Genomic DNA, 23,316 nt, shown 5'->3' on the forward strand with positions numbered 1-23,316 from the left:
TTCTCAGAAAAAGTAGCACTTGCCATTGTTAAAATACAGGCAGTTTGGCAAGGATAGGAGTTATTCCATGAAGTCATCTAGCAAGAATGGAGTGGATAGGGAAGCAACTCAATAGCATGCCACTCCCCCTCAGTCTCCAGAATCATACCCTCACATGTACACTGCTGCCTCTTCCAGGACCCAGTAGACAAATATAGAAACAAAGGAAAACTACTGATGCCTTTAAATTGTTATCACCACCAGTGACCTTGAGGAAGGTGTATAAAAAGTCTGCATCAAGCAGAATCCTCATACTTTTCTTCTTTGCTTTACAGGGTAGGTACCTATCTCTTTTACTGCTAAGTGTACTTACTTATAGTCAGCTATGCTCTACAGTTGTATCATTGGATTTTATGCTGCTACCAGCTTAAGGTTTTAGTAGTGATGTCAATAAATACACAGCACTCTATTAATAACCCTGGGATACTGTCTTAATGGTAAGGTAGCAAACATGTCTTGCTCTTGAAATGTTCTCTATCTAATGTTTGCTTATTCATTTAGCCAACTGGAAGAGCCAAAATTGCAGGTTCCTTGTTATTATGCAGCTGGTGGATGGATCAGCTATTATATGCAAGTCACATTTTCCATGTTCCCAGGAAGATTATGAATTATGTTCAAACTTTCAAGCAGCTCAGCTACCCAAGGAATTCTTAAGACTGACCTGAGCTGCAATCCTTTGAGAATCATTGGGTACCATTTCGGACGTATATTCTGATTGCCTTCGTTGCTCCTGCAAATCAGTCTTCACTGGCTGTGTAGTCTAGTGGCTAAAGCAAAGGCAGGGTTGGTAAACTAATGCTATTGCTTTCTAATCTCGGCTCTGCTACTGATTTATTGATGATATTGGATGATTTAACTTCTTTGTATTATCAGTTACTCCATTTAGAAAATGGATATAACTGAATTCCAAGGGGTTTGGGGGGCTTAGCTAATGCTTATATAGTGCTTTGAGTCCCTCAGATGAAAGGTACAAGTGTGAAGTAGTAGTAGTATTTTATTACTGATTAGGATGGACTGAGATTTAGGCTTCCCAGATTTCAGAGTATTTGTTTCAAGCTAACGTTTGCTGGTTATGGTAACTTAAAAAATACGTTTGTACATGCAATGGGCTGAACGATAACCTCAATTTCTTGTCTTATAATGATTTTTTCATGTAGACTCCTAAAAGATGTTGCCTTCTATATACATACAAGGGCCCAAATTTGCAAGCCCTCCATTCACAGAACTCCATTTAAAGTACAGTAAATGGGATCTTCGCACACAGATGTCTTGCAGGATCATGTGTTACACTAATAAAAATAGGTTTCAGAGTAGCAGCCGTGTTAGTCTGTATTCGCAAAAAGAAAAGGAGTACTTGTGGCACCTTAGAGACTAACCAATTTATTTGAGCATCAGCTTTCATGCATCCGATGAAGTGAGCTGTAGCTCACAAAAGCTTATGCTCAAATAAATTGGTTAGTCTCTAAGGTGCCACAAGTACTCCTTTTCTTTTTACTAATAAAAATGATACCAACAGGATCTTGTAAGAGGGACAAGGCAAATTTTCACGTTTATTGTAAATACAACAAAATATTCCTATATGCAATTTCTATATAGATCCATTCACACACACAGACATTCACACACAGGTTCTACATAAAGGTTGTTATAGCTACCAGCCTAGATGTTGCTCGTGCCAAGTCACTGGCCAGGTGGCCTGGACACGAGAGTGGAGCCGAGTCGTTGTCAGATGCGCATCCGATGCTCCTGGAGGGTGGTCGTAGAACCAGACTCAAACACAGTCCCTGGACCCAATTTTTATAGGTCTCTGGTTCAGTACAAGTCTATGGAAGTTGCTTCATCATGCTGAATTTACAATTGAGATGACCATCAATCAGCTCAATCAGCAGGTGGTAGGTACATCCATGACGGCTCCATGATGGCTAGGTGTTATCTTCTTGTTCTTCCTTGATGTGTTTTGGGTGGATTCCGGTTTGCCCTCCGGGGGTCATCCGGTTATCTCCACTTTGCATATTCTTCAGCCCATCGATATCAAGGTTGAAATTCTTAGGATTAGGCTGGCACCATTTACTAACCAATTATTTCCCTGCTTCAGGCTCTCAATTCCATGCACTCATCATTCATTCTTTTACTTAACAACACAATCTATGACTCTTGATTCATTTAACAAGTTTTATCCCACTATCTATTTTTCCCTGTTTGGATACCAAGATTTACATAGGCATGACAAGGGGCCCCCGCGGGGGAAGAGCATCTGGGTGTTGTTTTAAAGAACAGCATTGTTTCCTCAAAGTTCTTATCACTTTCCAGCACAGACTCTTTGTCCTGTACCGGCCTGAAATAATTAGCACTTTGGCTTTGCATTTGTTACAGAGTGAAATTCAACAGCATGGAACTGATGTTCATACCTTTTTACAATACCTATATACTCTTTTGTCTATCTTTATTTCTACTACTACATAATTATAATTCTATCATACTTATATAACTTTGAGGGCAACCCAACACATGCCCCCTAATTTTAGCAGTGCTGCTTTGTAATAGTGTAAAATGCCTAAGTTATGTGCTTGCCCCATATTTACTAAGAGTTGGCAGGGTGTAGCTCAATAGTGCATGGAAGAGCTAAGAAAGAAGCCTGGTAACAAAAAAAATATATAATGTGAATTTGGTATAGAAATAGCTTATTTTTAGATTTTAGACTTATAGAATCATATACTGGGCTAATATAGAAGTGGCCACGCTTCTATTCACACATTTAACATGGAATGACACACACATACTCTTGTCACAATTCTGTTTCATGAGTCTCTTGGGGTATGTCTACACAGCAACTAAACACCTGTGGCTGACCTGTATCCGTTGACTCAGGCTCACAGGGCTTGGGCTGCTGGTTTGAAAATTATTGTGTAGGCTTTGGGGCTCAGGCTGGGGGATCCTCCCTGGGTTCCAGAGTCCAGGCTCCAGCCTGAACCACAAAGCCTACACAACAATTTTGCAGTCCTGCAGCCTGAGCCCCAGGAGCCCAAGTCAGCTGACAGGGACCGGCCACTGGTGTTTAATTACAGTGTAGACATACCCGTGGTGCCATGAGAGGTCTTTTCCTGCCACCATGATGCACCCCTCCCTGGTGAGGAGAGGTCCTAGCAATTCAGATGGTGTTATGAGAATGCTGAAGTTAAATCACTGCAGGACTTTTCAGTCAGCTCAGAGTGACACTGAAGTAATTGTCAGCAGTCAAGCCTACGTGGGCTCAGATTCTTTACAAGAGCCTAGGCTAGTTTCAGAAGAAAGAGATGGATTACTGTATGCCAGCTAGAACTGAGAGCTCTGGAGACACAGCTGCCTCGTTTGTATTGCTTTGCGTGTTTAAAAATGATTGGTTATTTTGGTGTTTAAGGCACGTATCCAGAGACTTCGTTCTTGCTTGGAGGAGACATTTTGGCTTCATAAGAATCCTGTAAAATAAATAAGCAAAAATTAAAAAAACCCTGAAACTGCAAAGATAGTCTTGCTTAACTTATGCCTCCAGCAAATTTTTCTTTAGCTTCTGGCCCTGGCACAATCAATAAAACTTCTGAAGCGAATATCTGTTGTGAGAATCAACTGTAAGGCATAAAAAAGTGTATAATTATTGCATCTTGAGTAAAAGAAAATAGAGAGAAAAAAATCTGTTAAATGTGACTGAAAACTTTTCGGGAATAGACTGTCTTATTGTCTGTCTGTACAGCATGCTGCACAATAGATCCCCAATCTTAGAAGGGCCTAGGCATGCTATTGTAATAGAGATAGAGATATAATCTTTATGAAAAGGTAAACCATACATATATAGGAACAAACTAACCCCTGGTGCAACTCCGTTGACTTCAGAGTTGCATTTGGCCCACTATTTCTAAAACATTTTGAACTGTTGTTTGAATGTGTTAATGCTGTTTAAAGGGTGACACTTGTGTGCTCTAACATGGAACATTTAACAGGTTTCGATTATATCAGTGCTGCTGACTTGAGGGGACTAAAATTATCTCAGCAATAAAAATGGCAGAGATATCCTGGGCTATCCAATTAACTTCTAAGCGTCTTGCATTACTTTTACACATTTGTGTTTTCCGTTAGTCTCTTTCTCACTAACCTACCTCACATGCTGTCTTTTTTTCAGCGTTAGGGTCATTTCAATCCCCAATGACTTTTCCTTGACTTCTTAATACTTCTAATATAGTCTGCAAAAGAACTCTCACGGACAGTCTAACCCTATAGTTCTTGCTCAGTTAAAACTCCTCTTCAGCCCGGTTAGAACTCTGTCTGAGCACGGACTACAGGATTTATCTTCAGACTTATAATGACAAACAAATATTTAGAGAAGCAAAATGGATAAGACACACGTGTTTGTTTGGCTCCCCACATTGCACATTTTTTGGCAGAGCGCACTGGAGAAAACAAAAGTACAAAAAAAACCAAGCTTGACCACTAGGCTGAATCAGAAAGACCATAAAGCCATTGCCTTAAAATGTGCTTGAACAATAAAATACTGAATCCCATTTAATCTGCATATCAAGAAAATTCATTTACATGGAACCATACTTGGAACATCTGGCAGTTAAGCAATCCTAGGAAGATGGAATGGAATCAAAACAGCTCAGCAAACTCCCACAGACTTCAACAGGAGAAGAATTTGGCAACATAGTGTGGTTTTGAAAATCTTCCCCTTCCCCAACTTGATTGTGAATGACTCAAGCAGGGCTGAAGTGCATCAGTTTTCACATGCAGGAGCTCACATAAAGTCCATTTGTCTTCTAAACTTTGGTTTAAAATGATAGTTTACCATTTGTGCCAGGAAAAAAAGGCTAGACCAAATTCTCCCATGGAAAAAATTGTGATCCACAACTATGGCTACTACTCCATTGACTTCCAAGAGCTTGCAAGGGAAGAGGTTAACTAAGGACACAATGTGGCCCACAATCTTTGGTTGACTTATCAAATTTGCATTTGAAATTTGAAGCCACCCTTATTACAGGAACCCTTGACAGCTTTAATCCCTGTCATTTTGTTCTGTATGTTTTGGATCGTAACTCAGATTTGTTGCAAAATGGGAGTATTTTCTATTTTGTAGACTAGATCCTTTTCTTCTCTCTTTGGGCTGCACTGTCTAGAGAACTCGCCAAGATGATGGACATATCGGAATTCGGGGAGGCTGCACCTTTCCTCAGGAAGAGCGATAAGGAGATAATGGTATTACAAACAGTGGCATTTGATGGTAAGACAGAATATGTTTTCCTCTGCTCTTGGCCTGTTAACCTGAAATAGTTGGTGAACTGAATACTTAATTGGATTTACAAATTAGGAACATTGCAACTGTAAGTTCTTCAGGAGAGGGACTTTTTCATATTTGTCTGTTTAAAAAGTGTAGCACACTGATGCTACTATAATAAAAACATTAATTTCCCTGGTCTGACTAATGCATCTGTATTTACGCTACCTGTACATTGTATCTCTACTGTCTACATACCCACCTGAAATCTAGTCTGTATACACAGACTTAAATTTTTAATAACAGTGTATGATTTGAATGTAGTCTGCAGGCTTCACTTTGTAAGATTTGTTTCCCATAACTTACTTTTCTTGCACCCCATTCATAGAGGATCTTGAGGTAGAGTAATGAGTCAGAGTATAAATACATAGATAAGGGGGAGGGATTTATAGTGTATATCAATAAATTATTTGTACTATTCCATAGTAAAGAGTAATAGTTTCTAGGCATCTTGGAGCTAGTCAAGTTACTCCTAGCTCCAGAAAGGAGATGCGTGTAGCTGGATACACATTGTTACTACTATTAATGATTTACATGGCAAACAGTAGTAGACAGGCAGTGATTATGCCACATGGCTGTGAAGCAAGAAACATGGGATCTATTCTTGGTTCTGATAGCGGTTTGCTGTATGACTTTGGAGAAGATACTTAACATCTGTGCCACAGTTTCCCCATCTGTAAGTTGGTGATGATGCCTACCTTTCTCCAAGGGTGTTGAGACTTAATTAATGTTTGTGAAATGTTTTGCCTACCCTGAGGAAAGGATCTATAGAAGGGAAAAGTTGAATTTGAAAATGGGAAACATAGAAGTAATATTAAGGGACCTTATACCCCACAACTACACATGCAGCTCCCATGGCTATTGATGGACGTAAAGCACTTGGTTTGACAGTGTGATATGGCCTAACGGGTTTCAGCATGCTTGCGGTATGGAAGTAATCTTAGCAATTATTAATCAATAGCCGTACAAGATGGTGAATCATTACCTGTTTGATTCTATAGGGAAGAGGAGGTGTTGGATTCCTGATGAAAAGAAAGCTTATATTGAAGGTGATATTAAAGAGAGCAGCGGTGGCAAAGTCACTGTTGAGACTGTGGCTGGAAAGGTATGGAACATTTTTCCATTTGTCTATCAATGCACGATGATTGGTGTAAACAGAATCAAACCAATTAATAACCACAGGCCATGTGTGTGGTTTTTTTATTTTATTATTTTGGTTTGGGTTTTTTGGTACATTTTTCCACTTTTCTGGCATTGAAGAACAAAGTATGCAACTGACCAATCTTATCCCAGAGGAAAAAAATTAAACTGCATTGTACTTCATGATTTCCAAGATCATACAGCTTCATAGTTTACCACCTCTGTCTGTCTTTCCCTGTTTTTCTGCCTCGTGCTCATCTGACATTGGTTACCCATAACAGTAAACAACATCATGTATGTAGTACAGGTTGATCTGAAGAGTTTCCTCATGCTGGGAAAATTTCTTCTGCAGTCCCAAAGAATCAGAAATGTGTGTGATCTGAGAGAGTCACTTGAAATTTCAGTAAAAGAGCCTGCCAGGCAAGTGGTGTGGTATAATGTGCAGGGTGTGCTGTATTGGGACTGAGGAGACCTGTGTCTTATTCCTGTCTCTGCCACTGACTTCCTCTGTGACCTTTGGTCAAGCTGCATCCCCCCCTTTGTTTTCCCTCTGACCCTGTGTAGTTTTCCCTGCCTGTCCTGTGTAATTAGATCGGGTCATGGACTGTTGGTCGCCCTGTGTTTGGGCAATGGGGCTGCAATCTCAGTTCAGGCCTCTGGGTGGTATCAGAATATAAATAAATAAAAAAACAGGAATGCTTATTTTCTACTGGTTAAAAAATACTATAGTCAATTCATACCCAAGTGGACTCTTCAATACATATGAGCATCTCTTTAAAGGTGTGTTGTCAGCTCACTTGTTGCTTTTTTAACGTCACACTGTAGGCAGTGTGAAAGACAAGGTGACAGTAGTTGCCAGCAATGTTGTACTTGTCTGTCTCTGCAGACCATCACTGTAAAAGAAGATGATGTTCAGCCGATGAACCCCCCGAAGTTTGACATGATTGAGGACATGGCTATGTTGACCCACCTTAATGAGGCATCTGTGCTGCACAATTTGAACAGGCGTTATAGCCACTGGATGATTTATGTAAGGGTCGTTGGTTCAACGTATGTGTTCAGAAATGTATTCCCCAAATGCCACGATGCTAACAATTTTGCCTGTACTTTATATTCTACTTCCAACATTGATTGACCCTAAAATTCGGGTTAATTCACACATTTTCAGGAAGGAAATGTGTTGGGGGAGGTGGCAATTTTGTGTCTGAACACTAAGCTAAAGACAAAAGCAAATAAACAAAGGCAGTGGTTTTCGTCTCAAGGAGTGGGGTGGGGCAGCAGAATGGACAACAGGATATTTTTCTGCTCATCCAAACACTGGAGAACTGGTTCATTTTATACTGCTCTCAGTACTAATCAAGGGCCCTCCGTAGACATTCCTAGTTTTAGGCATCAGTGGCTCAAGCTTAAAATGTGCGTAACTTTTTTTTGGTTTTGGGGGCATGGGGGGAGCGGCACATGAGGGTGAAGGAAGTTGGCTTTCTATTCTCCTGTTTGCAGCCTCGCTGTCTGTCTATCTTGTTTGGCTCTAAACCCTTCCCTGGTACTGTAGCTCCCCAAAAAGAAAGATCAATTTCTATCAACTGCAAGGACAAGCTTCAACAGCAACTAACTTAAAAGGGCCAAATTTTCTCCTCAGCTTGATATATGCAATTCTCACTGAAATCATTGGAAGCTGTATGTGCATATTTCAAAGCAAAATTCATCTCTGTCCTTTAGCTTCTCATATGTTAACCAGGGATCATGCTTATTATCTTCCTTTTGTAAAGCCCTTTAATATCAATGGATAAAGGACAGTGACTTTGAGTGAGACTTGGGCTCCTCTGGGTATATCTACATTGCAATTAGACACCTGTGGCTGGCCCTTGGGCTATAGGGCTATTTAATTGTAGTGTAGACATTCCAGCTCAGGTTGCAGCCTGAAGTCTGGGACCCTCCTACCTCACAGGGTCATACAGCCCGGGCTCCAGTCTGAGCCCAGACATCTATACTTCAATTAACCAGCCCCACGGTCCGAGTCCTGTGAGCCCAAGTCAGTTGGCATGGGCCAGCCGTGGGTTTTTAATTGCAGTGTACATATACCCTGTGAAAATTTTTGAAAATGGGACTTAGCCACCTAGGCCTTTTAATGCGGAGTGTAGCAGCGCCTAAATACCTTTAAAAATCTGGGCCAAAAGGCACTATGTAAGAGCTAATGGATGACAGATATTAAAACTGAGAAATGATAAATTTTTCTTAAATCGCACTCTCTATAAAGGCCATTTACTCCCCATCTTGGGTTCTTTTTTAGACCTATTCAGGTTTATTCTGTGTGACTATAAACCCCTACAAATGGCTTCCAGTCTACAACCCGGAGGTGGTTAGTGCATACAAAGGCAAGAGGCGGTCAGAGGCTCCTCCTCACATCTTCTCCATTGCAGATAACGCATACAATGACATGCTGCGCAGTAAGTACCATCGTTTGCTTTTCAAACCTGAATTTACTTTATTTTGCCTACGGGATTGATGCTGACCTTTTTTTTTTTTAAACTGGATCGAATTTTAACCGTGAAACCTACTAGCACTGAGTATCCCAGTACTCTACAAAAGGGTCTAGACTTGAGAACATAGAGATACAGAGCCCCAGTGACTTCTTCAAGTCTTCTAATAAGAAGAATAAGCTTATCCAATCAAGGGATTGAAAACAAATAGGTTCCAGGGTAATAAAATTGGCTTAAACTAGTTTGATCTCCTCCTATACTCTCTGTGGTTCCAGTCCCTAATCGTGAACATTCCTAAAGCATGTCCTGTGAGGAGTGTGTGAAGAGCTATCTCTGTGTGACTCTTGGAGCTTTGAAAATCTACAACTGCTGAAAAGATGAGGACCAAAAAAAAAAAAGCCATGAGGGCCTAAGGAAAAATACAAGGCACGTAACTTTCAATTAAGTAGGGAATAAACCTCTTCAATCTTGCAACTTCCAAATTCTCAGTAAAAAAGTGTCCTACCCTCGAGTTTAAGAATCCCCATGTGCAAAGAAATCAGTTACTCCAATGAGGGGTAGAGGAGGAGGAAAAATAGGAGTTAAAATGGAAATTAACTCTAGATTCATGAGCACCTTCATATAGGGTGGCCAGGCGTCTGGTTTTTGACCGGAACGCCGGGTCAGAAAGGGACCCTGGCCAATGGGAACTGCGGGGGAAGTGCCTGCAGGTGAGGGCAGGGCGCAGAGCCCCCTGGTCCCTCCTCCTAGGAACTGGACATGCCAGCTGCTTCCAGGAGCCATCTAAGGTAAGTGCCACCCAACTGGAACCTGCACCCTGAACCCCTCATTTCTGGCCCCACCCCAGAGCCTGCACCCCCAGCCAGAGTCCTCACCCACTGCTGCATCCCAACCCGCTGCCCCAGCCCACAGAAAGTGAGTGAGGATTGGGGAGAGCAAGCAGCAGAGGGAGGCAGGGATGGAGTGAGCAGGGGCAGGGCCTTGGGAAAGGGGTGGGGCTGGGAGTGGGGCAAGGGTGTTTGGTTTTGTGTGATTAGAAAGTTGGCAACCCTACCTTCATAATATGTTATGTGAAAATAAGTATCTGATTTTTTTGTTTTGATGCAACCTGTCTGAAATCCTTGGCTCAGAACTCGGAGCTGTCTGTCTTTTCATTACTTCCTGAAGGCCTTACTATTTCTGTAGTTGGGGAAATGCTGGTTCACTTTCAAAGAGTAGTTGGTTGCAGAGGATTTTAACAAATTGAGGGGAAACCAAACCAGAGCTAAAAATGAGGGAGAGCCACAAATCAATGGCTGTTACTACACAGGTGCTTACAATTAAGTGTGGCGTGCACATTTAATTGTAAGCTTCAACCACAATCACAATTTTGCTTTTGCTCTTATTACAATGGATCATTGGCTCGGATTGAATCAATGCCTTACTGTTTTAATATTAGTGAGAGTTGCATGGTGGGTTTTTTATCAGTGTATGTACTTGTCTGGCCAGGAGGCATAACCTACTACAGACACGAAGAAAGGGGAAATGATCAAATAAGTGAGAGAGCCACTGGTCTAAACTATACATGCATCATCTGTGCAGCTATTCTACACTAATTGCTGTGAAATCTGAACACCTAGTCATGGAGGAAGGAAAGCTGGATATTCTGCATCAAGTCCACATGCACTGCCTCTTGAATTAGTGGAAAATCTCATTAGCAGTTAGTAGTATTAGGCTTTATATCCACTAGATCAGTGGTTCCCAAACTGGGGTTCGTAAAACGTTACAGGGGGCTCTCGGGGAAAAAATCCCTAATGGCGGACAGAGCTGTCCCTAGGGATCCCAGGCAGCATGGGGCCAGCAACCCGGAGCCCCTGGACTTCCAAGAGCTAAGCAGATCAAAGCAAGCATATCTATCACACTGAGGAGATTTAAACTTCAAGACTCCTTATAAGAAATGGAAAGGGAGGTAGATATTTTTTGCTGTTTTTAAAATTAAATAGGCAGCTAGTATTGATTTTAAAATTGTTATGAAGAACAAGTTTAAGCTTTGTTGTAACATGCGTTGTTTGCCTGGACTGCTCAAGACATGAATGCTTGTGTAGGAACTCTTTGAGTTGGCTTCTTAAATCTCTTCATGCTGTTTCACATCTGATGCTCCTTCATGAAACATAGGAGCCTTGTCTTATAACAGGCTTTTTCAAAGTGATACAAGTGACGAAAGTGAGATCTTGGAAAAGTGTTGCCGTTTTCATAATGTAATAAAAATACTGTAATGATCAATAATAATTAATAATAAATAGCGTGTAATAAGCATGTCATAAAAACAAATTTTATATTTCCAAGATCAATGATTTTATAATTTATACTCAGGTAAAGGAGAAAATCCCTGGAAATATTCATTTTTAGGAGGGGGTTTGTGAGACTTGACATTTTAGTGAAAGGGGTTCACAGGTTGTTAAAGTTTGGGAACCACTGCACTAGAAACAATGCAATAAATATTTCATCAAGTCTGATTCCTTCCATTAGAGGGCAGTGACGGTTCACACATGCCAGCTACTCGAAGGAAATCTGTACAGGTGGAAATGCAAAACAGCAATTACTGGAGCTATGATTTTTAACGCATTTTTTTTAGAAACTACAGGAGTCTCATCCTGCTCTCGAAAAGGGACTAAGAATTGGAAGATAATGGGAGGGGGTGGAGAACACAGAGATGTTGACAAAACATAGCTCTGAAAAGAAGTTGGTTTATCAGCTAATGGCACAATTATGGTCAGAATGGGCCAAATAAATCCTGGGTGTAACTCACTGAGGCCAGTGGAATTAAAACGAAGATAAATTTGGGCCAAGTTCTTTTTTTGTCTGTCTTTTCTTTTTTTTTTAAAGTCTACAACGAAACTTGAGTTATTAATGTAGTATGGTCTCCAAGTGTACTTACAGTAATTATACATATAAAAGAACCATCTCTGTGTCAACATCGAGGAGGGAGAGGAGTAGTTCACGGTGGTCCAGTGAGGCGTGAGCAGAAGAACCAACTGGAAGTGAGCAAAGCTATGCTTAGGAGGAACAGGAGCACCATTCTGCTTTTACATTATGGTATAGTTTCTCAGGGGAAGTGGCGGAATGAACATCACTTGACTTTTAAAACTGGATTGGACAAAGCACAGAGCATTCAGTGTAGTGCTATACCTTACAGTGACCTCTAAAGATTGGATCCTTCCATTTGTTTCCTATTACTGTCTAATACTTTTAATGACCTGCCTTTCTTCTCCTTTTGTTTTTCCTTAGATCGAGAGAACCAGTCTATGCTGATCACGTAGGTGTTTATTTTTCATCTGGTTTGAGAATCTGTTACTGGGGGGGAAGAGTCCTCCTGAAATGCAATGTCTGAGAATGGGTGGGACAGAAACTCAGTTAACCCTTGAATCCAGTTTCAATGTGCTTAAGAATGGAGTACACAGTCTTGGACTGCTAGAGTGACCATTTTGAACTTGACCTTGCAGATTTAAAACTAGTGTAAATGGTGAACTCTCTGTAACTGGAAGTCTTTAAACCATGATATGAGGACTTCAGTAACTCAGCCCAGAGGTTAGGGGTCTATTACAGGAATGGGTGGGGGAGGTTCTGTGGCCTGCAGTGATCAGACTAGATCAGTGGTTACCAACCAGTCGATTGCAACCAACTGGTTGATCCTAGAGGATCTCCCAGTCGATCATGATCTCCGGCAGCACAGCGGGGCTGCTGCTAAGACAGGCTCCCTGCCTGCCTGCCCTGGCCCCATGCCGCTCCCAGAAGCAGCCAGCATGGCCCTGCTTAGCGGCAGCCACGCTGCACCACCAACCGGGAGCCACTGGAGGGAAGTGCTGCCCGGCGGGAGGCCGCACCCCAGCCTCTCACCCCCGCCCAGAGCCAGCACCCCAAACCCCACCCCTCACCCCCTCCCAGAGCCTGCACCCCCATCCCCTCCTGCATTCCCAACCCCTGACTCAGCCCAGACCCCCATCCCAGTGCCAGCATCCTATATGCTCTCCTGCACCCCAACACTCTTCCCCAGCCTGGAGCCCCCTCATGTACCCAAACTCCCTCCCAGAGCTTGCACCCCTCATCCCCTCCTGCACCCCAACCCCCTGCCCCAGGCTCAGCCCAGAGCCCCCTCCCACACTGCGAACCCCTCGGCCCCAGCCCAGAGCCCGCACCCCGTCCCGAACCCCAACCCCCTGCCCCAGCCCAGTGAAAGTGAGTGAGGGTGGCGGAATGCAGTGAGTGGGGTGGGGCTTTGGGGATGGGGCAGGGCCTCAGGGAAGAGGCGGGGTAGATCCTGGGTTGTTCTTAAATTCAAAAAGTGATCTTGGGCGTAAAAAGGTTGCAGAGCATTGGACTAGATGATCATGATGGTCCCTTCAGACTTTAAAGTCTGAGTCTGAGTTGGTGATTGGAAGTTGTTGCCATCAGATGGCTGTGCTGTAGCCAGTGTGAAACGAGTAGCTCAGGCCTTAACAGACTGTGACCTCTTCTCTAACCAACTAGATGTGGTCCTTTCAGTCCAAGCACAAGGCACCCTGGGAAGGCAGCACAGAAGAAAGGTGTGCTGTTGCTGCCCTTGCTCTATCTGTCCTATGGGTAGATCGAAGACCTCTTTTCCCAAAGTGGCTAATTTGGCACCTTTCACCAGCACAAAATGTATTTAAACTAGGCATTTTGACTAGGCAGTCAAGTGCAGGGAGGGAGCAAACCAGGACAATCAAAGCAGGGGGTATGGTTAGAGTAGTGGCTAGAGCACAGTTTGGCGAGCCTGGTGCTTGGATGCTATTCACAGCCCAGCTACTTGATGTGTAATGTTGGGCAAGTAACTTTGCCTTTCTGGATCTGTTACCTTGCCGCTGTAAAGTTCACCTATCTCAAGTGTTGAGACTTGACGTTTGTAATGCGGCTCACTGTACTTAAATGGAAGTCACCACACAGTGCAAATTATTCTTATATTTCTGAGCCCAGTCAGGTGAATAGTTAGTTATTGCTATTGCCAACATTCATCCCAGTTCGTTCGGTCAGTGGTATGAATTGCCACTCAGAAGTCCAAGCATCAGCAGTAGGAGCACAATAAGCAGCTGAGAAGAGCCTGTCAGGAATGAAGAGTTGGCAGGATTGGAGGGGGAAAGGACTGATTATGGCTGGTTTTAGTAGTGTCCTTATTATCCCTCTGCTTTTAGTGGAGAATCTGGTGCCGGCAAGACTGTGAATACAAAGCGTGTCATTCAGTATTTTGCCACAGTCGCAGCACTCGGGGAACCTGGTAAAAAGAGTGTGAGTATGCAAGGGGCTATTTTGTGACAGCCAAGATTTTCCTATTGTGGGAAACCTACCTGATGAGTCTGTAACCATAACATCAGCTCTCACATGCTAAGCAGCTGTGGACATGATCACCACTTGGACAGGAGGTCCAAAAGGAAAAGACTGGGTGCTTGGGGAAAAGGTGTTAATGACTCAATAAGTGGCATTTCTCCTTCTGAGTTAGCACTAGTCTTCCCCAACATGGTGGTAGGGACATAGCTTCTGCTGAAGCTGCTGCATTCCAGAGGGGACAGCAAAACCAAGGCTTCTGCCACTTGTGATTATTAAAGACTGCACGGCACTTTTTTCCAGGAACTGTTAGCCTTGGTGTCCTGACTGCATTCTAGAGCTGATCAAAAGCTATCTTTTCTTTTCCGTGAAAAATTTAGATAAAAATGAACTTTTTGTTTTCAATTAATTTTTTTTTTTTTTGCTGAATGTTTTGGGTATTTGTTTTTTTAAAGGTTTCAGAGTAACAGCCGTGTTAGTCTGTATTCGCAAAAAGAAAAGGAGGACTTGTGGCACCTTAGAGACTAACCAATTTATTAGAGCATAAGCTTTCGTGAGCTACAGCTCACTTCTTCAGATGCATCTGAAGAAGTGAGCTGTAGCTCACGAAAGCTTATGCTCTAATAAATTGGTTAGTCTCTAAGGTGCCACAAGTCCTCCTTTTCTTTTTGTTTTTTTAAAAAAAACAAAACCATAGAAATGTTTTTGGTTGTCAAAAACTTGGAAAATTTCTCACCAAAACTTCTGTTTTGTTGAAAAACATTTTATAGTTTGTTTGAGGTGGGGAGGAGGGGTTGTCAAAAAAGAATGTTGACAAAAAAAATTCAACCAGCTCTCCTAAATTCCAGTTTGGTAAGTTACATTCTGCCTGTAATCACTGCCTGGAATTCCATTTGAATTTTGTTGTGTTGTGAGCTGTTCAACCAACCGTTGCCTCATTTCACCTTTAAACCGAATACACTTCTGTGGTGGATTAAGTGAGTCCTCTATACTGCATATACAGGGCCCGATTGTCAGTCAGTCCCTGATTTTGTACATGTAACTGATGACAACACGAAACCATGTATGCACTCATTTTATGCATGCAAAATGCTTACCAGGTGGCTGAGTGCCCAGTAGTCAAACTTATAGCTGCAAACCAGGTGGGTGCCTGATTTTGAGGGATGGAGTCAGTTGGGCATACACACTGAGTCATGCAGACTGGAGACTGAAATTGGAAGAGCGGCCATAGTTTGATAAATGAGGTAACACTTTACCTCCATTGTCTTCATCATGATCAATAATAGATATTACAGCTCCAGAAGTTCAGATGCCACAGGATCCAGTTATCTAAAGCTTGTCTATTTCTGCTTGCATCCCTTCTCTCTTGTTCTCTGATGCCATGTCTTAGCTCTGTGTCCAGTTTGTCTGTTGTTCTGATTGGAATCCATTGGGGCAGCTGGTTTGGATAAGGGATTGTGGGAACAAACAAGGTTGGACCTACACTTTCCTATTCCAAGATGTGCCAGGAGCAGGGGGTAACAGCAGCAGCGGGAGGCCAGCAGTACGCACTGGAAGAGGGGGTGCTGTCAGTGAGCCCCACCCCACACAAAATGTGTGAGTTTCACACACTGTATATGCCTAGAGCTTGCCTGGTTTGTGCTGACTAGATCTCTAATCCTTGCTGACCTTTCCATCTTTCATAAACTCCTTCATGGTAGTAATCATAATTTCTTTCTTTCTTTCTTGTTGTTGTTCTTGTTCTTGTTGCTCCTTTGGTAGCAACCAGCCACCAGGACTGGGGTAAGTAGATGACTTCGCTATTTTGTCATATATTTTCAATCTGAAAATGGTACTTAGTTTGCCAAGGGCAGGTCATGAGCCTCTGTTTGATATAATCCCATATTCCCCTGAGCCTAGACTATTCAAATTAAGTTCACTTCAGCACATAGTCATAAACTAATTTAAATTAATGGGAGTTCTGTGGGGGTCTACTCTAGCTGTGACTGAAAATCTCACCCATTAGGAATTTTGAGTGCCTTCAACTAATACTAACGTATCTGTTATTTAGCCAGTGCTTCTCACTTTATTCTATATTGCCTCCCATACATGCACACACTTCCATATACACCTGTGCTATAGCACTTCAAAAACATGGTTGGTTTACTTGTTTTCAGTTGCCATTAGGCATGAAATCTACAAGACCGCAGTTAGAGTTCAAGGATTTTAGAATATTGAGAATCCTGCTTTTGTGCTCTGTCCAGGCTGTACTAGCTACAGGTGTGAACTAAGTCACACCTGTACACATGCTGAGTTAGATTTGTATAATGTGGTTTCTATGCTGATGGTTATTAACCTTGTTTCAACCCTTGGATTTTTAGGGAACCTTGGAAGATCAAATCATCCAAGCAAATCCTGCCTTAGAAGCCTTTGGGAATGCCAAAACCCTGAGAAATGACAACTCCTCACGTTTTGTAAGTCCAGTCTGTCGTTCCAATGTCTTGTTAACCTGCCCTTATTAATAACATATATAATAATAATGTGTAATGTAGTAATAATAATAATAATAATAACATATTCATCCTATTTATAAAACGCCTCTCATTTCCTCCACTGAGGTGCTTGGATTGCTTCATGGTTGAGGTATAACTAACCATGATCAAATCAAGAAAAAAATACTGTTGACGATATTAAAAAAAAGACACACCAAAGAACATAACTTAAAAAGAGAGAGAAGTACGCATATACTAGCTCTTTTCAACACAGATACTGAAAATGATTAAACAGGGCATGCATCAGCTTAAGTGTTAATAAATTGGGTAAAATTTAATGAGCTATTGAGCCCTATTATCTGGGCAAATTCCAAGAGCAAGGGACCACAAAAACAACAGCCCTGTTTTTATAACCTAGTGGGTGGAACAGGTTGGGCAGCATGATGTAAGGTCAAGACCAGAAGTAACAGGGAAATGGAAGAAGAACGCTGGTCAGGAGAGAGCTACTACCATTTATGGCCTGACTGCTCCACCTGAGTTAGATAGCCACACAAACCAAGGAAAATGTGAAGATGCACCGAGCAGTTGAACACTACATAGCCTTGCTAGGTGGGCCTGTTTGTATCTTAGTCTGTCAAAAGTGTACGATAATTCTTGCCTTCTCACAGGTATGTGTGCGTGTGTGTGTGTGTGTAAAATATGTAAAAAAACTACTAAGTGTTATGATTAACGTACTTATATATTGTGCTTAACAGTTTTCAAAGCCTGAACAAAGGTGTGCGTCAGTGTGTGTGTTTGTTTAGGCCTCGAAAACTGTTAAGCACTACATTTGGTACCTTCAGCATATCTTGTTGGCAAATACCCTCTCCCCACATCAGAAAGCTAATAGAGCCCTAAGCGGTCTGACTGTCATGCAGGCATTGTATTTTGACATTTGTTGTGCCTCTTTACAGTTTATCTGAAGTAATTAGAATGTTCTTTTGCAAAATTAGGGTAAATTTATCAGAATCCATTTTGGAACCACAGGCAAGCTGTCGTCTGCCGATATTGAAATTTGTAAGCAACAATTGTTCTCCTTGCTATAGAATCACAAATTTGTGTCTGACACTTCAGAGAAGAAACTTTCTCTTACTGAACTTTTTATTATCTGCCCAGATTTGCTGGAGAAATCCCGAGTGATTTTCCAGCAGCCAGGTGAAAGATCCTATCATATCTTCTACCAAATCGTGTCAGGAAAGAAAGCAGAGCTACAAGGTAAGCCTAAAATATTGGGTGGGTCAGCGCAAAAAGCCAGGCCTTATCTGATTGGGTAAATGGCCAAAGGAAAAAAAAATACTGTTATGTTCAAGAGGATCCTTATGCTTCCACTTGTCAAAAAAATGGAGTCTGTCAAAATGAAATGTCATTAATCTGTGGATCTTTTAAAATGAGGGCTTTTTGATAGCAGCAACAGGAAGGACAATTTTCATTTTGACATGCAGATACAGAATGCCCGCTAATGTTAACAAGTGTTACATGTTAGAATAGGAGAATGGAATCCCAGGTTGGATTTTTAAAATATTTTGTTTTCTACTATATACAATAAATAATAATACTTAACATTTATGTAGCCAGGGATCACAAAGCATCTTAGAAACAATAAGACTCAAAACACCCTCTGAGGTAGTAAGCTTTGGGGGGTATCCCCATTTAAATGTGAGGAAATCAAGGTACAAAAAGTTTAAAGAACTTGCCAAAGATCACTCAGGACATCTGTAGTAAAGGCAGGAAGATAACCCAATTCCCTGCTTCTGCCGTTAGGCAAGACTCCTGCCCAAATGTATAGTGTTCGCATTGGTTTCAGACGATGCAAATTCCACAAACATTTGTGGAGCAAATACTTTCTATAATATGTATCTTTAATTTTTGTTTTCCATTATGGAAGAGAAGGAAGCAGTAGAGCAGAAGCTTAGTTGCACTGTTGTTAATTGACAACTGTGTGAAATATTTTTTCTACTCGCCTCGGGATAGTGAGAATTCCCCTAAAACAACAGGCTAGCGAAGGACAACTCAGCCCAAGGATTCTTAAAATACATTATTCTCTGAGTGTATCTTGGAAACATGGCAGAGCACAGAAAACCCATACTTGGTCCTCTACCTTATTTATTGTCCAACGCCTCTGTCTTGGATCATGCTGAGATATTTGCTCTTCTGTATGTGTATGGGTCCTATTATCCCTAAAGATGTCCTGTGGGCATGTGCCCAAAAACACACATCCACATGCATGACCAATGACCTTCACGTACTCCAAAACAGTGAAGTAATACTTCCTACTTCCTGGGTAATAGATTTGTATTTACGACACTTTTTTATTCTTGCTCTCTCTCCAACTGTTGGTCTCTAGTCTGAGAGAGGGAGTAGGGTACAGTGGTTGAAATGAGAACTGAGAAGGTAGATTCTTGGGTTTGATACCTGGCCCTGCCACTGACTTACTGCCTCAATAAGGTTGGGGCCAAACACTGTTCGAACATCTAGTTAATCCTGCCCCAAAGAATTTACAGTCTAAAAGACAATAATAAAAGGTGAATGAAACAAGCACAGGGGACTGGGTGAAAGGATGGGGTAACCAAAATAAGGTATTTTAGCATAGCCTAGCTGTGTTTACAGTCAGCAGTCAATCATGGATAATGAAAACAATGTTCTTGCCTGGTGGAATTTGAGATTACCAGAGGGTACCATCTGATTACCTGTGTGTAGAAGATGCCAACAGGGTGTAACTTCTGAATGTTTAAAGCCTTAGTTTCCCCTTTTTAAAACAAAAACTGTCTCTTCAGGAGATGCATGCTCTAAGTGCATGTGAAGTTGTACAGAGAGAGAGAGAGAGAGCTGTCAAACAATGGATTCTTTTTCATCTTGAATCAGTTTCAGGCCATTTGGAGTGGCATTGCTTGACTATGGTGGTTCTTTTGCAGATATGTTGCTGGTATCTACGAATCCCTATGACTTCCACTTTAGTTCACAAGGGGCAGTGACTGTGGACAATTTGGATGACGGAGAAGAGCTGATGGCAACGGATGTAAGACCTCGTTAATTTGGCATTTGCTTGATACCTTAAATGAGTGTGTGTGTTGAGGGAAAAGTACTGTCAGTGGCCCAGTCCTACTCTCAATCATTGGGATTTTGACCATTGATGTAAATGGAAGCAGGAGTGGAGCCCAGGTGTTAATTGTTTCACACCATGAAGCCTGGGATTTGATAATCCTTACAATTTGGGCTTGAACATTGGCAAGTATTGTTCCTGGGCACAAAATCCTCTTCGCTTTCATATAAAAGGTCCGTGGGGTGGAGACACTGAGAAGAATGTGGATTTCCGGTGTGAGTAAGTAATGCCCCCTGCAATGGGTGATCTCAAGACTGTTACAATAGCTCCTGTTTCAGAGAGGATCTCCAGCATAGTCTGTAATGCCGGCCATTCAGGGATGCCTTATGGAACTGTAAGATGCTGGTGTTACCGAAGAGGCAAGTAACAAAATATTCTCTCGTGTTTCCTTTTGATAGCAAGCCATGGACATTTTGGGATTTAGTCCAGATGAAAAGTATGGTGCCTACAAGCTTACTGGTTCGATCATGCACTTTGGGAACATGAAATTTAAACAAAGACCCCGGGAGGAGCAAGCAGAGACTGATGGCACTGAAAGTAAGGCAAACCTAGAATAATTCAGAAGCCATTATCCAGTTTCTCTGTTTAGAAATTGATAGACCTAATTCCTGTTCCTGTACAGGCATGTTTTCAAGTATCAATTAAAATTAATTTGAAATCCTGTTTCTTTGGACTAGGTACTGATAAAGCTGCTTACCTGATGGGACTTAACTCCTCTGATTTGGCTAAGGGTTTGTTGCACCCCAGAGTGAAAGTTGGAAATGAGTATGTCACCAAAGGTCAAAGTGTCGAACAGGTGAGAAGAAGCTTTCAAAGCATTTGATCCAACAGACTGGATGTCTGCTCTACAAGCTGACAGCTTTTTGCTGTAGAACTTTACACAAAGAAAAGATAGCTAAAAATATTAACGTAATGTCTCTGTGCATTATACAAGCACTGGACTCACTTCTAATTTATCTCTTTATAATCCAAAATTATATCTTATCTCAAAGGGGTTTTTTTTCCCCTGGAAAACAATTTTTTCCTGGGTGCGGACAGCTTATTGATTTGTGGAAATGGCATCTCAATCATTTACTAAAACCCATGTTTGTTTTTTTTAATAATTGTGTTGGCCATGGGTAGATTTAAAACTGAATTGGGTCCAGTTCTGTCAAAACTTTGGGCAACTCTAAAAAGCTTTCCCACCTGGTCCTTTCTTCACCATTTGTCCGGGCGTACAATGGACTCTCTCACCCAGCTGGACTCTTGTTTTTCATCTACTCCTGAGTCCTGGATCTCTTTCCCAAGTAAGGGGCTCAGTCCAGCAGTCTGCTTTGTGCTGCTGCCATGTGCTACTCTGCCTCTCACTGCACTGTTGTTGGTATCTGGGCCACAGAGTAGGTTCTTGCCATTAATTATTTTAAAAAAGTGATATAGGGTAATGAGTCCAAGGGCAGGGCTACAGGGGAATAATGGAAGGAGGAGATTTTCCAGTAGCATTGTTTCCATTATTTAATAGCAGCACCCACTCAAACCACTTGCATAAACTGCACAGGTCAGTGTATCTAACTCTGGACCTGAATTAGTCACCTAGGAGAACTGAGTCGTGGATTTTTATTATTTATTTATTGGTCACTTACATAATTTTAGAACCCAAAGGCCCCAGTCTGGATCAGAGCAACCTCATGCATTAGTATCTCTTAATTTACCTAGTAAAGACAGCAATAAGTTAGTGTTGCTGCTTCTCTGAAAAGTTGGAGTCGTAACAGCATGGATGGTGCTGAAGAGTTTAGGTTACAATGAAAAGGGGTCTCTGAAGACAAGGTACTGGTGTAGGATTCGTAATCAGAGCACCATCAGATATTATGTGCATCCTCTCCTGTTGGCACAGTTGGCTATTTGAGAGGATAATGAAGAAGCATTGCCTGGTGCTGTTTAGTGTGTTTAGTTGTGTTGGGTTGCTTTAATATTTTGAGTGTCCCTTCCATCACAGACAGTTAGCCATCACAGATACAAGTTTGAGGACCATGGCACTTTCCAAAACATAAGGAGCAGTTAGCCAGTGGTAAACTTGGGCCTATTCAGATCCTCTGCATCTGTGGAGGACCTCTTCAATTCCCACCGCATTCAGGGAGATAGCAGGCTTCTTTGACCTCACCACCATGGGTCTGGGATACAGAACCCTCATGAGTCAGTAGAAGGGTGCACAGCCATCAGTGGCAGTCTGCGTCCCTCTCCAGATTCTGGCTACACTCCAGGGTTGCCATGTTATCCCAAGTTGCAAGGTGCTGCCCAGCTCTTCAGCAAGGAGTGGGGTAAGGCTGGGATTTGGCCCCAGATAAATAGATTTAATAAAATACACTATTGCTAGTGCTACAGAAATAAGGTGCAGCACAGCTTATGGGGAAAGCTTTCCTAATTTCGTTAGGCATTCATCACTCAGAGTCAGGATTACTGTGAAACTGTCTTCAAACTACAAGCAGAGGTTTAATAGCTAAAATGCCCTGAGATGAAAAGTATTGTGTACTGTAAAGGCATACAGTCATCCTGATTATCTGATAACTGTGTTTGAAACCGGTCCTTTAGGTTGTGTATGCTGTTGGGGCCTTATCCAAGGCAGTGTATGATCGAATGTTCAAGTGGCTGGTACTCCGTATTAACAAGACCTTGGACACTAGGCTGCCAAGACAGTTCTTCATTGGGGTCTTGGACATTGCTGGCTTTGAAATCTTTGATGTGAGTATTGGTTGGTAAGAACTCAGCTGAAGGTCACCAAATACTACTTAGCCATAGTTCTTGGGTTTCATCTTTCTTCTGAAAGGACAGTAGGGTAAAGAACAAACGTGACCGAAGAGAGAATCATGAACAAGAATCTGCAAAGCTGTTGAGATATCAGTGGGCACTGGTGGCACTCAACACCTTGCAAGATCGGGCATGCAATTCATGCTCGAATTGGGGAGGTTTGGGACATTTGATAAAGATGAGCAGCTCCAAAAGTTAGGTAGGACTTCTGTCTCATCTGCTCTTGACTCATGCATTTGAAGTTGACTGGAATAAGGTGTGCTTTAGGGTATTTTATTTCAAGGAGTCTTCATCTTAGAGAGGAATCTTATTATGTTCTGTGATATTGCTCATGTTTCATTATAATGTCTTTGTAAACTGAAGTGTGAGAGTAAAGCATCTTGATTGCTAAGGCCTCTTCCTCAAAATGTATTCTTGAAGGCTAGAGGGCAGCGTTTGCAAGAAGGAAATTCAATATATGCCAACATAACTAGAAAATATATTGAAAGATTCCCCAGCTTGGAGTTGCATGAGAGGAAAAGTGATCAGGAACAGCCAGCATGGATTCACCAAGGGAAGGTCATGCCTGACTAATCTAATCGCCTTTTATGATGAGATTACTGGTTCTGTGTATGAAGGGAAAGCAGTGGATGTATTGTTTCTTGACTT

The 23,316-nt window shown here is 41.9% G+C and overlaps 1 protein-coding gene across 1 annotated transcript in view; it reads left to right on the top strand.

The window, feature by feature from the left end:
- Nucleotides 1-5,196: 5,196 nt before the first annotated feature.
- The window catches only part of MYH15 (myosin heavy chain 15), a 60,973-nt gene continuing 42,853 nt past the window's right edge, over nucleotides 5,197-23,316 (top strand). Inside the window, exons 1-14 of the mRNA XM_073306318.1 lie at nucleotides 5,197-5,287; nucleotides 6,343-6,446; nucleotides 7,368-7,511; nucleotides 8,772-8,928; nucleotides 12,229-12,256; nucleotides 14,148-14,241; nucleotides 16,039-16,059; nucleotides 16,638-16,730; nucleotides 17,741-17,804; nucleotides 17,904-18,002; nucleotides 19,700-19,803; nucleotides 20,286-20,424; nucleotides 20,565-20,683; nucleotides 22,453-22,602. Coding sequence (XP_073162419.1) covers nucleotides 5,197-5,287; nucleotides 6,343-6,446; nucleotides 7,368-7,511; nucleotides 8,772-8,928; nucleotides 12,229-12,256; nucleotides 14,148-14,241; nucleotides 16,039-16,059; nucleotides 16,638-16,730; nucleotides 17,741-17,804; nucleotides 17,904-18,002; nucleotides 19,700-19,803; nucleotides 20,286-20,424; nucleotides 20,565-20,683; nucleotides 22,453-22,602 — 1,407 coding nt within the window. The remainder of the gene's footprint in view (nucleotides 5,288-6,342; nucleotides 6,447-7,367; nucleotides 7,512-8,771; nucleotides 8,929-12,228; nucleotides 12,257-14,147; nucleotides 14,242-16,038; nucleotides 16,060-16,637; nucleotides 16,731-17,740; nucleotides 17,805-17,903; nucleotides 18,003-19,699; nucleotides 19,804-20,285; nucleotides 20,425-20,564; nucleotides 20,684-22,452; nucleotides 22,603-23,316) is intronic.

This window comes from Lepidochelys kempii, chromosome 1 (genome assembly GCF_965140265.1).
Source record: "Lepidochelys kempii isolate rLepKem1 chromosome 1, rLepKem1.hap2, whole genome shotgun sequence".
NCBI classification, from domain to species: Eukaryota; Metazoa; Chordata; order Testudines; family Cheloniidae; genus Lepidochelys; species Lepidochelys kempii.